General features: G+C 45.2%; 1 protein-coding gene across 1 annotated transcript in view; it reads left to right on the forward strand.

Moving 5' to 3' along the window:
* b4galnt4a (beta-1,4-N-acetyl-galactosaminyl transferase 4a) overlaps positions 1-16,099 on the forward strand; it is a 136,936-nt gene extending 120,837 nt beyond the window's left edge. Inside the window, exons 9-20 of the mRNA XM_084363169.1 lie at positions 3,106-3,172; positions 5,293-5,457; positions 5,761-5,870; positions 7,470-7,570; positions 7,840-7,913; positions 7,998-9,555; positions 10,061-10,440; positions 11,544-11,697; positions 11,796-11,868; positions 12,646-12,799; positions 13,089-13,215; positions 13,872-16,099. Of these exons, the coding sequence (XP_084219295.1) occupies positions 3,106-3,172; positions 5,293-5,457; positions 5,761-5,870; positions 7,470-7,570; positions 7,840-7,913; positions 7,998-9,555; positions 10,061-10,440; positions 11,544-11,697; positions 11,796-11,868; positions 12,646-12,799; positions 13,089-13,215; positions 13,872-13,986 (3,078 nt within the window). The 3' untranslated portion in view covers positions 13,987-16,099. The remainder of the gene's footprint in view (positions 1-3,105; positions 3,173-5,292; positions 5,458-5,760; positions 5,871-7,469; positions 7,571-7,839; positions 7,914-7,997; positions 9,556-10,060; positions 10,441-11,543; positions 11,698-11,795; positions 11,869-12,645; positions 12,800-13,088; positions 13,216-13,871) is intronic.
* Positions 16,100-16,373: the final 274 nt, after the last annotated feature.

Here is a 16,373-nt window from a genome sequence, read left to right on the forward strand (position 1 = left end):
AGAAACATTTTTGTTTGATTTTTCTAACCAAGGTGGCGACGATACAAAGGTGGGAGAACTCTGGCAAACTCTGCAAGACTCTCAACTCGAAGCCCCGAAGCGTTTTGGGGGATTTGGAAGAGTTTTCTCTCGCTCTCTTCTCTCGTGTGTCCTTGTCTTTTTTTTTTTTCGTTTTCTCCATCAGCTCCCGGTAAATAAATCATCACTCTGAATAGTTAACAAAGGACACAAAAATACCAAACAAATAAGCCTTCCTGAGATTATATTGAACACTCTGCTATCCCTAGACTAACCTCAGCCCAATACTTAAGATCCTTTATGTCACGGCTCAACATGGACAACTTGGATCATCAATCAATCAATAAATCAATCAATCATACATTTAGTGTACAATTCCAATCTGGCCTGTCTTTGTTTCTCAACCTCATTCAGTGCAGCTGGAGATGAAGTTTTCAAGTTTGGTCACAAAGTTTTTAGGTAATTTAAAAATTAATGATATATTTGTTGAGGACTATTTTCAGTTGCGGATTAATAAACATCAGCATGACTTAAAATAAACTGCAGTGGCCTTCCTCATGGTATGAAGGTGCAACAGTGTGGCTCGTGTTTTTGGACCACAATGGAGGCTGAATAGCCAAAGTCTGGTGAATGTACTGTCTATTTTGGTCTTTTCACTGAATCACTCTGCAATAAAAAACTATATTGAATCACCTGTCATGGCTTTCAATCTTGATTCATCCCAAAGTGACCTTGATTGCTATCAGACATTATCCAGCTGGCCTCGTCCTAAAATAAATCACTGTGACTGTAAAGAGGCTGCTGTTCTAGACGGCTGTACAAGCTCATCCAGCCAAGCCTGTATGAATAAAAGTGAAATAAAAAAAACAAAAAGAAAAACAACAGTGTAATCCCAACCTCTTCCTGCCTTTATCCCTCAGACACCTGTTGTCAGGCTTGTTAACATCTGTCTTGTTCTGCTCTCCACTCTGCCACTGACTTCTCTCTGTTTACCACTCTACCAATTGTGGCTCAAAGCCAGGTGCGTGTGAGGAACACACAGTGAAAGAGAGAGGAAACAGATAGAAAGCACTCAGTAAACCTTTCTCAACAAGTGGAAATGGACAACAGCTGGACAGCCTTTGTCCAGCTGAAGCTGCCGGATTCAAGGAAGTATCTTTCCTCCTCTCTGTCCCTTGCGGGATCCATTCATCATTTATTAGGAGATCATGTATTGGAAAGCCTTGAGTGGTGAAACAGAGCCACATAGTCCAATAAGAAAAGATTATAGGATGCTGACAGACAATTATGTATTCCCCAGAAAACTCAGGACTGTGGCAGCACTAAATGGAAGTGTTTACTTACTGTTAATCTTATTGGAGCTCAAATCTGAATTGATTTTTAACGTAAACTGGGAAAAGGTCAGTTGGTTTCATTACGTCTCCACCTCATATGTGTCACACGAGCAAAACAGCTTCATATCCATAGTGCCTGAGGCTTTTGGAGCAGCCAATTGAATTGAAGGGGAACAAACACAGCAACAGCAGCTAGCAGTGAGCTCTCTCGGAAGCAATAAAGCCCTAATCATTGAGGGATAGGAAAAAATAACCTGTGCATGATGGAACCAGAGGCAGACTACCTGCGTGTGCAGAGTGGAAATACTGCATGTGTGTCGCTCCAGCTGGCATCAAAGCGAACGCTGTGACTCGGGAGCAACACCCACTTTTTGGCCAGCTGAATGAAAACAACGTGAAAACCTCATATGTCACCGGGTGGTCCGGGCATGATGAAACGTGATGAAACAACACTGCTGGCTGCCCGTTGCCATTTTGCTCTGCGATTGGTACTTTTTATTATTTCCCCCTCGGATATTGATTTTCTTTCCTCTCTGTTGAACTTGTGGGGCCAGCGAGCAGGCCTCTGCTTCTCCCTGCTGCTTCCTGTCAACACTATTTCACAGCGGACGCACCCATAAACACAGGGCACACACCCGCATTCACACACACACACAACAAATACTGTGTGTACATATAAGGTGACACCTATTTCAATACACACTTATTCATTCTCTCCTTTGGAGGAATTAGTCAGAGGATCTATGAGGCCAGACGATGAACAGGAGACGGACTAAACTTGTGAAGTTACAGCTCATATGTGGCCTCCACTTTTATGTCCGTCCTTTGGTCGGGCTGTGACAGCCCGCTGACTTGACCTTGAGGACAATCACTGCGCAGTAATGACACAGCGCTGAAGCCTCGTGCGGCCTGCTGGGCTGCTCCCCCGCTGCCGCTCAGCATGATGTCGCGCCGTGTCCTTGTTTGTTGTTCTTTTTGTACGTGCACTTGTTTGGGTGTGTGTGTGCTGCTGTGTTAACGCGTCGGCGTGGGTGTGAAGGCGTAGCACACGATACAGATACGAAATAAAACAATTGCAGGAGTGGGATTTTTGCGTATCAGCAATCGGTGTCACGATCAGCGGATGACAAAATGCAGATTGCAAACAGAATCTAAAACAGTAAAATGTGAGCGTGTGTGTTGTGCATGCACATTTGCATGAGCCCGAGGAGGGTGTTTATATTTGTATTCTCCACCCTGAGGGTTGGAAAATGACCTGTCTCCTGTGATTATATCTGTGGTAACCAGAAGTGACGTGGTAATTGTGAAATCTATTTAAAATAATTGTAGCTTCTCTCTCTCTCGCTCTCTTTCTATCCCTCTCCATCCTTGTGTCTGTTTTCAGGTCATTAGTAGATCTTCCTGTTTACACCTCCCCGTTACAGATCCCACAGCTCTTTTCTTGCTCTGCTCTCAGTCTATTTTTTTTCCCTCTCATGTGCTGATTTCCCCTCTTCCTTCCTCACATGTCTTGCCGTCTGTCCATACGCCACACATTCTCCCCTGTTTCCTTGTCTCTTCCCCTGGTTAAGTGTGTTTATACAAAAACCCCAGCATCCGATCGATCCCGTGATGCTGCTCGGATCGATAACGCAGAGAGTGTCACAGTTGAATCCGCAAACAGTGATGGACGATTTCTGCTCACCTCATACTTCCCACATGTTGGCATTTAGTCTTCTCCTCTCGCTCTCACACCCTCTCTTTTCATTCACAGTGGCGTCCGTTCCTCCCTGGTCTGAAGTACGAGGTGATAGACTCGGCCTACATCTCCCTGTACACAGGTAAGAGCTGCTCCAGTGTGATAATACAAAGCTTTTTCTGTCATCTTGTATTGAAAACATAATACATTTCAGGATGACATTTAAGATTTAAGTTTCTAGTCTTTCTGCTCACCTAGGAGCTTGCCAAATAGAGAGGAAGGGAACGATGCTATAAAAACCACCTTCATTAGTCTGGTCTTGTATCGATCAGTAGTTTAATGTCACAGAATCAGCCTTATTTGAACCAGGATGTGCTTCTCGCTTGTCCCGCAAACAAACACCCAATCGACATTTCCCCTTATTTTATTGTTTTCTTTTAGCAGCTGCAGATTGTGGCTTTGAGAGCACGGCATGTCTATATCTATGTGAGGACAAGAGACGATACAACATCTAATAGTTGCTCTATTTTTTCTCTATAGGAGCCATTTGTAGCAGAGATAAGAGCACTAGCTCCTGAGTAGATGTCTAACCTCTGTTAGCTCCAAGAATAGCAGCGTGTCACGGTATCGTTAACAAGGGAAACTGCCAGCTGCACAGAAAGTGATGTGCTGTCATTTTGGGGCAGAGCTGCTGCAGGTTTTTCTGTGCGACGCATGCCTTTCTTGTTTACGAACGGCTACGTCAAGGAAGAAGGAGGCCCTTGTGCCGTATATGAGGTCACGTTCTGGATTGAAGCGTTAGCATCTCCTCATCTGTCTTCCTCCACCCATGCATGCCCTACTCCTCCCTGCATGTCATGCTCTCTCAGATTTGTAGCCAGAGGCGTGGAGATGGGTGTCACAGCAGGATCCAGGGTCAGAGGGTTCAAATACTGGGACATGTTTGCATATTTTAAGACGAGAGAAGTAACTTCTCCAGCTCACGTTCAGTCCCTGGAAAACCAGGAATAACTGCCAAACTGGAAGAGTGAATTTGTTTCTGTGGGATGTTGATCTTCAAGGTCAAAAAATCCTGTCGACTAAAAAGCAGAAATATATGTGTTTCTTTAATAAGATGATAATGTATGATGTGATAATTCCCCATAATGCATTGCAAAGCGTTTTAATTTGCTGGGCGTTCACTACGACTCCAATGTGTTTTCTCATGGTTTCAAGCCAAGTTCAGCTCTTCATTGGTGTGATCACAATCAGTGAAAATCCACATCAGAGGGCAGCCCAGATGGCAGCTGTTAATGAATTTTACACCATCACACACGCGCTCTGACATTTACTACAGAGAGCAGCAAATTCAATCAACCACATGGGTGAGGTGTCAGTATCTGTTGCATACAGAAACAACGCAATATTTTTATTATAATCTAACGACATCGCTGCAACATGCTAGAAATTAATGAAAAGAAAGAGGAGGAGAGTTGAATTGTTTCTTGGTTGTTGTGTCACCATTCCCCAAATCTACAATTCAAACTGACTTTTGATTTTAATATCACAAAACTATTTGATTATCTATTTAAATTTCTTGCCGGACTCTGTTTCGATCCTGCGTTTGATTTTCGAAATTTTGATCGATTTTCGGTTTAATATCACCTCTAGCAGTTAGTCTTGTGTGTCGTGGAAAGCATGTTTGTGATCAACAGTTGTCTTGTTCTTCAAAAGTAAGGGAGTCTCTCTCTGCGTAGTCTTTGCACACAAACAAACACACAAATAAACACACACACACACACACACACACACACACACACACCAAATCTGAGCGCTCCACCCCTCTGGGGTATAAAAATGATGCTGACCACCCTGTTAATTATAAAGCATTTCTCCCATCAGGCCTTGGCTCCTGACATGCCATTAATCACACATGCTCTCTCCTCCCTCCCTGCTATCGATTGGTATAATTATGACTCGGCTCTGCTCTGTTTTTGTTTTCCTCCGACTTTCCTTCTCATCCTCTTACCTTCAGCTTTTACCTCTGCTCTCCTCCTCTTCCTCCTCCTCCTTTGTTTCCTTCCCCTCTGCCTCTCTTTTTGTCTTTTTCTCCTCCTCATTCTTCACCTTTTCATAAAGATGTATGAGGACCGCGACACAAATATTGTGCATAATGTTCCAACAGCTGTTATTAAGATAATCAAACCAGGGAATCTAATAATGATCCATCTATTTCATCTTCTCTGCCTTACTCTCTTACCATGCCTGTATTTCTTTTCCCAGACGAGTCCAATCTGAAGATGAACGGCGTGGATCACATACCCCAGACCTTGGCCAGTCACATCCGTCTCCCAGAGGAGTCTCCGCCCCAGGGTCTGGAGGGAGGCGGCAACGTGCAGCACGGAGCGGATATGCTGAAGCCGGACCCCAGGGACACCTTCTACAGCAGTAAATCTGCCACTCATCATTTCATGCTGTCCCCTTTTTCTGTCCTCATCTCTGCTATCCTGGCCCGTCATTTTCTCTGACTGACTGATTGACTGTCTGACTCAGGTTGTCACTTTAGCTGCATGCAGACGTGCTGTTTCTTCTGGCTGTCTGGGTTCCATATTTTCCTGGGTTTCCCTTTGGCCCGATCATCTCCCAGCTTTCAGACTCCCCATGTTTATTTAAAGCTGAAATCCGTATTTGTTTTTTTTTAGCTGACCTCATATATTTACCTTCATTTTCTCTGTCTCCTCGCTCCCTCAGCTCCTATGATCGACCCCTCCCGACTGGAAAACGTTCTTCCGGCGTGCCTCTACTCTCCAACCTACGTAGTCAAAGATTTTCCCATCGCCAGATACCAGGGCCTGCAGTTTGTAAGTCACCTTTAACATCACCTTTCCCTCTGGATCACAAAAAACCTTCCACTCAGAGTGTGTGAGAGTGAGTTTAGTAACACTTTCTATGAAGGTCATATCTATAATGCATTATAAGCACACTGATCAGACAGTATACTGCACTTTACAGGCTTATAATGCTTTGTCTGATTTGATTAAACTGTTCGGTTGTGTGTTTTGAAGAATAAAGGAATCGTCAGGGCTTTGATAATCATTGTGATTTATTTTCGTCTTACAGTTACTGATCATAGTCCTCATTGTTATTGTGTTATGGTATCATACAGCTGCTAATAGCCTTATACAGTGCTGTCACTTTACTTAAAGCTCACAAAAGTTATGTGATATTTTTCCAGAAATGTTAGATTTATAAATCAAAAAAGCAGCAAATTCAGCTTATTAGAGGGGCTCATTAGATAAGGATACAAATAGACTTAAAAATCACAAGAAAACTCTTTAAAACGATCAAGCATTTAATTTGAGTTTTACTTTAAAGGGCTAACAGAACCATGGCATGACAAATAAGGGATTTGAATAGTTTAAAAGATAGTGCACTGGAGTTTTCCAAGTTTATAGTCTGCTTTAATATATTTGAGCAGTTCTCTATGTGTCCTGATAACTGGCTAAAGTTGTAGTAGTTATAATGTGGTGTATAACCTCTTCTTTTAAACACTGTTGTCACGTGGGCATGGAGGAAGTAGGAAACTGACGATTGATTTGAATTGTTGAGATACAGTATGTGAAATCATCAGACTTGTTCTTCTGTTGTCCTTCATGTAAAGACATCTAGTTAAACGTGTTGGTCCGATCTGTCTGACGTATCTGCTGTGCTTATTTCATGCACTGTGTTGCTCTGTTGGTGTCTCTGATATCTACACAACCTAACTGCTAGTTTGGGGTAAACTCAAGCTGTCATTTTCTTTAGTTTGTGGTGATTATCAAGATTTATAGAGTTGTATAAAGCCTTATGAATGCATTTCAACGTATTTAAACACATTGTACACATGACCGAATAGAAAGTGTTAAAACTGCTAAAACAGAGCCCTGTACAGAGTCAGCTTGATATTCAAGTCAACCAGACCGAAAACATAATAACAGAGAAGCTGAGTCAATGCTGATTTGAACATTAGCACCTCATCCCTCCCTTAAAATACACAAAGGAAGCATGAAGCAGTGAGTGTTGAGCGCTGCTCCCCCCTTTAGGACGGCATGTGTTACTGCAGCTGCATACACAAGCGATAAGCTGGAAGTGAGAATCATTATCGAGCTTCGTTCCCTCAAGTTGGTTGTTTTTACATTCACGGACTTTGCCTCGGTATATTGGTGCATAACAATAATAGTACAAGAAAATAGAAAGAAAGATGAAAGGAGGAACTGCAGGTCAAGAAGCATAAATAGAAAATTGAAGACGGCATTTGAAAAAGAAAAATATTATGAAAACAATATGCACACTGTGACTGTTGTACCACAGCAGAAAACCAGCATCGTGTTGTTGAAGTGGGTCTTTTGACAGAATCCTGCAGAATGAAGATGAACCTCTTCGTCTGTTGCATCTTTGATTGACCTGTAACTTGTCTTCAGGTGTACCTCTCCTTCGTTTACCCCAACGACTTCACACGGCTCACCCACATGGAGCGGGAGAACAAGTGTTTCTACAGAGAGTCCCCGATCTACTTGGAGAAGTAAGGGGCAATATTGCTTTTATCTCTTTGGGGAGCTCAGGGGACATTTGTCTCTGTCTTGTGTGTTATGAACGAGTACACTGATTATGCAGAATAACTTTTCAAGTCTGAATTTAATGGCAGTGATTCATGCGACCTCTCACCAAGAGATTAAGTTTATTATTCTGCGAGGCACATTGAAACTTCAGCCTTCTGCTAATGCATGCGGTCGTGTGTGTGTGTGTGTGTGTGTGTGTGTGTGTGTGTGTTTGTGTGTGTGTGCCTGCCAGGTTCGGTTTCTACAAATATATGAAGATGGATGAGGAGGAAGATGACAGACCGTTCTTCTTCCCCAACCCAGATGGTAACTATTAACGAACAAACACACACACATATTACACACATGTGAGCTTGTTCTTCCAACCTTGTGTCTCCTTCGTGTCTCCAGATTTCCTGGAGGAAGAGGAGGTGGTGGATACGGAGGACGAGGCAGAGATCGTCGGCACGCAGCCGCCCAAGAAGCCCTCCCATCCCAGCCAGACCAGCCACACCTCCAACCCCTCCCACCAGCACTCAAAGCCTGGGCCCACACCAGCTGGCAGGGAAGGGGAAGAGGAGGAGGAGGACCCAGATGAAGAGGAGGAGGAGGGAGCAGTTGACAGCATCATACGGCGCAGAGAAAGGAGACACTTTCCTCCCAGAGATGGACAGATTGTCAGGGATGTGGGCAGAGAATGGGGGAGAGATCACACCAGAGGAAACATAAGGCAGGACACCGGGGAGAGACTTGAAGAGCAACAACCCAGGGTGCTTCAGCCTGACATGGACAGCGTGGTCCGGGGTCGCTCCTTGTCTTGGATCCACACCGGCCCTCCAGAGTTGGGCCCTGGCAGGAAAGCAGTGGGAACAGGTGGTGGTGGTGGTGGTGCAGAAGGAGGAGGAGGAGAGAAGGGAGCAGAGACTCCGCCTAAACTGAGCAAGTCTTCACTCCTCTTCCCGCAAAAGTCCTCTCTCTCTGCCCTTGCCAGCCGAGCCAAGCAGATCCTCAGCAACTCCGCCCATAGCAACAACCTCAACAACAAGCCTGCTGGCAACAAGAAGGAGAAGAGGGAGGAGAACAAGATCTACATCACCAGGCCTCGACCTGCCAAGGAGCGGGAGAGGGACAGGGAGAGGGAGAGGGAGCAGCGACGGGAGAGGAGGGAGGAGAGGGCGTCTCGGCACCCTAGAGAGGTGTTCCCCGGGGTCTTTCTGTACCAAACAGGGAAGACCACGAGGCTGGTCAACCTGGGTGCTAAAGGACATGCTGGGGGAGGCATGAGAGGAGGTAAAAGTCTTGTCAGTGCCCCTCAACTCTGGCCCAACCCGCCTACAAAAGAAGGTAAGACGTATCCTCACAACGGGAGCGTCAACATACAGAATGAAAGTGTGCACAAGTCTGCCAACAGGGCAGTAAGACCACCAGAGAAAAGCAAAAGGAAAGGAGAGCACCAGGATTTAAAGACTACTCCCGCTGACCTGCTCAGCAAAGGAGACACGTTAACCCCACGGTCCCGTCGTCAAGACCCCCCTCTGCCTCCAGTTACCCCACCGAGGTCCAACTCCACAGAACACACGCTCCAGGGTCAAACACGGGTCACCTCTTACCTCAGGACTTCAGAGATCACAGAGTCCCAACAGCAGCCAGACCCAGACCCCAACCCGCCAGACCTCGACCAGGATACGAACCGCTCTAATCCCGACCCCGACCCTGACCCAGAGCCAGAACCAGAGGAGGGCGAGTTGTCGGACTACAGTTACGAAGAGGTGGAGGCCAGGCCGGGCTGGGCGGAGGAGAGCATCAACTGGCAGAGGACCTTCTCAGTCAATCCGATGGACTTCGAGCTGCTGCGCTCCGACTGGAACGACCTGCGCTGCAACGTGTCCGGCAACCTCCAGCTGGCAGAGAGCGAGGTGGTGGACGTGCTGGCGCAGTACATGGAGAAACTCAACGAACGCAACGGAGGGTAAGGATAGAGAGGAAGGAAGGGAGTGAGACTAATGTGAGGCTCAGAGAGAGCTTATGTTTGCTTGCAACCTTGTAAGTTCAAATGTGGTTTTCTCACACTAACCGTTATGTAAAACAAGAAGTAATTTCAGTGGGAACATATTGGTCATGCCCCGGTGCTTTGACTCCATGTTAGCAGTCCTCTATATGCTGATTACCATTTTTCTGCAGCAGCGCTCACAAACCATGATGTTATTTGTGTAAAGCAGCATGGCCATTAACTTTCCTCTGTTTTCATTTTCCTCTCACATCACAGCATGCAGACTTCACCGCGCCAAAAGTAATGAGTAGCCACATTTTTGAAGTGGTCTGCCAACAAACTAACGGATAATGAATCCAGTTGTGAGAATGACAGAACAATTTAGTTTTGTATTTAGATCCTGTCCCTTTTCTGTCACATTGTATGTCATGGACAAACCTGTCTGAGTTTTCTTAAGCTGTTTTTTTCCGCTGCTGTGCCCCAGGATCTACACCCTGCTGCGAATCATCAACGTTGAGAAGCGACGCGACTCGGCGAGAGGGAACCGTTACCTGGTGGAGCTGGAGCTGATGGAGAGAGGCCGCAGCGTGGTGCGTCTGTCCGAGTACATTTACCTGCTGCTCCACCGCGGCAGGCAAGGAGATGAGAGTCTGGAGAACACTGACTCTGCGCCGGCCTCGGCGCCGGCTTCGGCCCCGTCCGCTGCCACGTCCAGCCTCGCCACGCCTCCGCACCCTCCCCCCACCAGGTCGCCCGTCCGACCTGGAGCGACCCCCTGGAGCACCGCGTACGCTAAGCCTCTGCTCTGCCAGCCGGTCATGCTGCAGTGGAGGAAAGACGTCATGGTGCACTTTGTGGTGCCAGGTCAGTGAAAAAGGGGAATTTTCTTAACGTTTCAAAAGGAATTTACGACAGTGATGTTGCACTCAGAAACTGTGGGGGGCGCCGAATCACACAAAATACCAATTACTACATAGTGTTGCTTTAAACTCAGATTATTCAGCTTTTATTTTCTACTCATCCAGAGAAAACTCAGCACATAGACAGAACTTGCATACAGGTACTTTGCAAAACAAACCTTTTTACTCTTTCGAGACAGCTCTCTTTGCCTCTTTCTTTTCTTCAAGCGTTTTTTCTTTTTGCTTGGCATGTCTGGTAGCATAAGCCGTCAGCCGGAGTGCTGCGTTGGTAGCTTTGCCTCGTAGGCCATTGCCTGTAAACTGGATCGTCCTGCTCTCTGCCTGCTCACCAGCAGACAGGACCGCCTCTTTATGGAGTTCTCTGTCCTGATCGTATAAATGTCCTTTCTCTTTTACTGCATGAGCGGCAGGAGGTGAGACGTGGGTTACTGACCAAAAACTCTATGATGCACAGTGATTGCTGTTGGACTATAGAGCTATTAAACACTTATTTTAATATGAAAATAATGCTGACAGCAGCTTTACGGCTGATCGGTCAGCAGTCATACCCTTTCAGTTTTCCGCTGTCCAAGTGGATCAATGATCCAATACAGCTGCCAGACTGCGCTTATCTGGATCGAATCAACAGAGCAACATTTGACATTAGGCTAATTGTTGTCGGCTGAGATTTAGTTAGAGACAGCGCTCGTGTTTACCGATGTTGCTCTGCTGTATGACAATCAAGCTAGCGTTCCATCAGTAGTAGCTGTCCTCAACATCATTAAGGTATTTACCATACTGACATTGAAAATTGATGTATCATAAGTGCCTTAAATCTCCAGTGTGGAAGCCTTGGTGATTAATACGGTTGTTTCTAGTTTCACAGCAGCTTCACACGTTCACAAACTGTACGTGAAAGCATCAGAGACTGGCGCTTGATGATGCAATGCTAGTCCATGTGACATGAAAAGAAAAAATTCAGAAGAAGAATCTCTTTGATTTTTTTTTTTTTTTTTTGTTCTCCTAACTTGCTGTCTACTCTTCCCTTTGTTCCTAACCGTCCATCAGTGAAGAACCAGGCTCGCTGGGTGCAGCAGTTCATCTCTGACATGGAGAATCTTCATCGGCAGACAAAGGACGACAACTTCAGCATCATCATTGTCGACTTCGAGAGTGAAGACATGGACGTGGAGCAGGCGCTTAGAGAGAGCAGCGTGCCAAGGTGTGTGTGTGTGTGTGAGACACAGTCATGAATGCAAAATGACTTCATTTATGCTATTTATACTATATTTATATATATATGTATATTTTTGCCAACAGATACGAGTATCTCAGGAGAGAGGGGAACTTTGAGCGCTCAGCAGGACTGCAGATCGGAGTGGACACTATTGAGGTCAGAGCAACAAACACACAGAGAGACACGACAACAATATGTGAGCTGGCAGGGAAAGAGCCAGCTCATTGAAGGTCAGCCGCTCACACTGGCCAGGCGACCTTTTACTGGCTGATGGACAGACAGAAAGAACACTCATGCATAATGAATACATCACTGCTTGGCCGGTCTGTCACGGCCTGTGGATCTCGCCCTTATCACCACGCCTCCTCCTGCTGCCCGTCGTCCTCTCCCGCAGAGCCCAGCTGTGGGCGAAGGGGAATCGCTTAGACAGTTAGCCGCATTTCTTCTGTCATGTGTACGCCGTAGCTGTCACATCCGTTCCCTCTCACAGGTTATTTGTGTGTCTGTGTGTGTGTGTGTGCGCCCTTATGCCACTCTCTCTTTATCACACACACACACACACGAACACCACCCACAGGGGGCGTGGAGCGGCTGGAAATTTTGGACAGACGTTGATCCGTCAGTTGACTGTCAGCGCTGTCATGGTGGGATGACAGGGCTGTCATTCATGTCTGAATGACCTGCAGGCTCCGGGAGTGAAGACGAGCCTCTGATGCTGAGCCCAGTCTTCTCCCCTCTCTTTAATCCTTAAAAGCCCACATTAGGCGAGTGTGAACATCGGCTGGCGTACGCACAAAATTTGCTCCAGCTCGTGCGCAGAATCCTAAAACAGGACATTCACACACTCTTCACTCAGACGCAGGAAAGATTAAGAGATATTTTTTTTTTTTAAACACATAATGAAAGTGTACACGCGTGTGTTTCCTCCTGCAGGACAGTCACAGCATCGTGTTCCTGTGTGATCTGCACATCCACTTCCCGCTCAACATCCTGGAGAGCATCAGGAAGCACTGCGTGGAGGGACGCCTCGCTTTCGCTCCCATCGTCATGAGACTCGGCTGCGGCAGTTCGCCACACGAGCCTGATGGTAACACACACGCACACTCACGCAGACACACATCTGTGCTCGTGCAGGCATAATCACACTCATATTAACATAGTTCGCAGTTTCTCCAGTCACATTCATTCCCCAGTTACACACGGCTACTTTGAGTTGCTAATACAGGTTTTCAGTTTACATGCATAATAAACACACTTGCATCAGGAGCACATGCTCGTGCTGTATAAGCATCACATTTTCCTTTTTATACCCACCGTTGATGCAATGTAGTGCAAAAGCTCCTTCAAACGCTCCCTTTTTTTGTTTCTTTCCGCAGGTTACTGGGAGGTAAACGGCTTCGGCCTGTTTGGAATCTATAAGTCTGATTTTGATAAGATCGGAGGCATGAACACGGAGGAATTCAAAGACCGGTGGGGTGGAGAGGACTGGGAGCTGCTGGACAGGTAACCCAGCAACAAGCCAACCCCTGCAGTGCATGCTAGTCCAAAGTTATGAAGTCATTTTTTTTCCCTATGTGCGCTCTGCTACTTAAACGAGTGGCGCTACACTCTCGACCCAGACCGATATCCGGTTCTCTTCTCCTCTTTTAATAACAGCTGCTGCTCTCAAAACTTGTTTTAATTATGAGGTGAATTTGAGTATTGTAGCAGTGAGTTAAAGGCTTAGTTTACAAAAAATAAACTTTTTTTAATTACCTTCTGAGCTTTTTACCACCTCTCAGATTTCTAACTTCACCCCCCAAAATAATAAGGGTGGATAAAATCAAATTTCTGGTACTCGCCGACTGTGACTATTGTGAAATGACTATTTAATGTACTATTTGATATATTTTTAATGCCTCTCAATGCTCTCGAACTGTATTGGAGTGGAGGCAGAAATCTCAGAAATCAAAAATATGTGCATGTCTACCACCGAGATATAAGTTGGCTTAACTTTTAATAAAAAGAAGAAAGTTTGATCAAACTATGGAAGACAGCCACAGAAACTTGTCTTTGCCATTCTGAATGAAGATGTTGATGTTGACGATGCTGTCCTTGTTACTTACTATCATGAAAAGACCCCGTTTTAACCCAGGGTTTCTCCCTCTCGCTCGTCCCAGGGTACTGCAGAATGGTTTGGAGGTGGAAAGACTACGTTTGAGGAACTTCTTTCACTACTACCACTCCAAACGAGGCATGTGGAACGCTCAGAACAAGAAAACTCCAAAGGGATAGCGCCCCCTCCTGCTGGTCGGAGGACTCTGAACCTGCCTGCAGATCCACTGTGTGTGAGAGAGACCTGTAGGAGCTCGCTCACTGCCTGAACTCTGCCTTTTCTTTTTCTTTTTTTTTTTTTCTTAAACTGGCTCCGTTCAGGGAAGCCTCTGTTTCGCCATCGGCCCCCTCTTGTATGCTTGTTTGTATGAGGAAACGGAGTCTGAACTTTTGCAAGCGAGGCGTTTCGGTGGCGAATAGACCTGAGTCAGCACTTTGCCTCACTGACTGAACTACTGTACAGAGAGAAGAGAGTTATTTTTGTTCTCCTTCTCTCTGTCCCTTTTTTTTTTTTTTTTTTGGTGCAATGTTTTCAGACGGACTGGAAAGCAGCTGATTTTGTGATGTGTGTGTGCGTGAGTGCGTGTGTGTGTGTCTGAGTGCGTGGGTGTGTGTATATATAAGTGTACGCGGGTGTGTTGCCCGCTCGTGTGCACTTGTGGTGACAGGAAGCACCTTTTTTTCTAACAAGGAGACGTGAAGACAACCTAAGATCTTTTTTGCTAACACTCTCCCCACGCGGGAGCCTCTAATAGAATGTGTGTCAACATGTCGGTCAGATGGATCCAGACGGGGTGGCGTTAGCTCGAGTGGAGAGAGATTTACTAAATACATCAACTACTACCTGTTGGATATCATTAACCAGTACGGCCGAGGTGCTGACGTTCTCCTGATGTTGTGAAACAAAACAAAAAAAAAAGGTTTTTCAATCAGAAATCAACCATTTTTCAAACAGATGCATCATCTTTCTGTCCCTCTCTCTCTCCATCTTTTTCTCTTTTCTCCGTCATCTCATCGATCTCCTGCTAACTTGTATCCATTGAAACATTATATATATAACACTACTGCTGTTTTGTAATATCAGTTTTACATCCTCTGCCCATATTAATGCTATGTATCGGTTCTGACTTGATAAATTTTATCTCATTAACCGGGGGTTGAACTGAAGCACTTGTGCTGTCAGTTATTTAAAGTGGCTTTTTTTCATTCGTCCTGACTGAGCGTGGATGCTCTTATCATATTCGGGGTGCTATGTTTCTGTTTCTGTAAAACACTGAATTTGTCAACGGTTTACACCTTTTTAACTCGACTGATGGTATCCTCCGCTCCCTCCGGATCTCTAACCTCATTGTCAACTGGAACATAAAACTCTTAACAAGGAGGGAAGCAGCAGAGGACAACAGCAGCTTTTTTCTGCGTTTCATTTCATGTTGTCACACAGGTTGTTGTTTTTGTTTTTTTTTAAAGCATTTTCTCAGCTTCGTTTCAAAATATTGGATTTGAGGGATTAAAGCTCTATCTCTCGTGTTGAAACACCACCGAGACAGGGAAATGCTTAGCTACTGAAAACATCGACGCTCTTCTTTTTTAAGCTTGTACAAAGCTCCAGCAGAAGGGGAGAGCAGTTCATGTGTTGGACACAATGTGGCAAGGCATGGGCTGTTTCACAAATGTGTGCCTTTTATCAGGGTTTGGCTGCAGGCAGTTTTTAAACTAATGACAGAAGAGGGCAGGGACAGACAGAAATACACCGTTATTTATCAGCAGGCTGTAATGTCACTGTAAATTCAGATACACTGTAAAGAAGGAAATACGGTTCTCTTCAAACGGATTACAGACGTGTCAGTGTGTTTGTTGTATTACCTTAGAAGCAGGAAGGAGCGGTCTTTGCGAGCCAGTCGCCCCATCGTTGAGACAAACAGAGGCGGTGGTACTAATGACTACTGAGTGGCATCAGGAGGTGTGATGGAGACTCACTGGCAGCTGCAGTCCAGCAGGACCAAACCTCCACTCATTAGTTTGTCTGGAGGTCGGGCTCCTAATGCCTCTGTTTATGCAACATGGTACTTACACTGATGGGGAGTGGCTGGAGGGCTCGAGGCTGGACATCCATGTGTGTGGCGGAGAGTTAATGATCTGTTATTGACTATATGATTGTCAAAATGCCCTCCAAGACCCCTTTCTTTGCCTCTACAGGACAAAAGGTCTATACTGTACGTCATTTAAAACGCTGACATGGGACTATTTAAAGAAAAACAAAAGAAACACATTAAATATAAGACTATATATATAAGAAACATAAAATTGAAAAATAGGAATATACATTCCAAGGTAATTTCTGTGAAATTGTTTTGTAGAGAAAAGGTTTTAAGAATGTATTGTACTTTTATTTTGATTTGTTGGTTTTTTGCAAATAAAATTTTATGATTACGTCCAGATAATTTTTCAGGCCTGTGTGTGTGTGTTTCTTTATTGTTGTCTCGTATCAGCTGCATTTAAAAGGAGTGTATAGAAGTTAAAATAAACAAAAAACAAACACTTTATTCCCTGTTTGTCCACATGGTGGT

The sequence above is a fragment of the Pagrus pagrus genome, assembly GCF_965226575.1.
Source record: "Pagrus pagrus genome assembly, chromosome: 10".
Lineage (NCBI taxonomy): Eukaryota > Metazoa > Chordata > Actinopteri > Spariformes > Sparidae > Pagrus > Pagrus pagrus.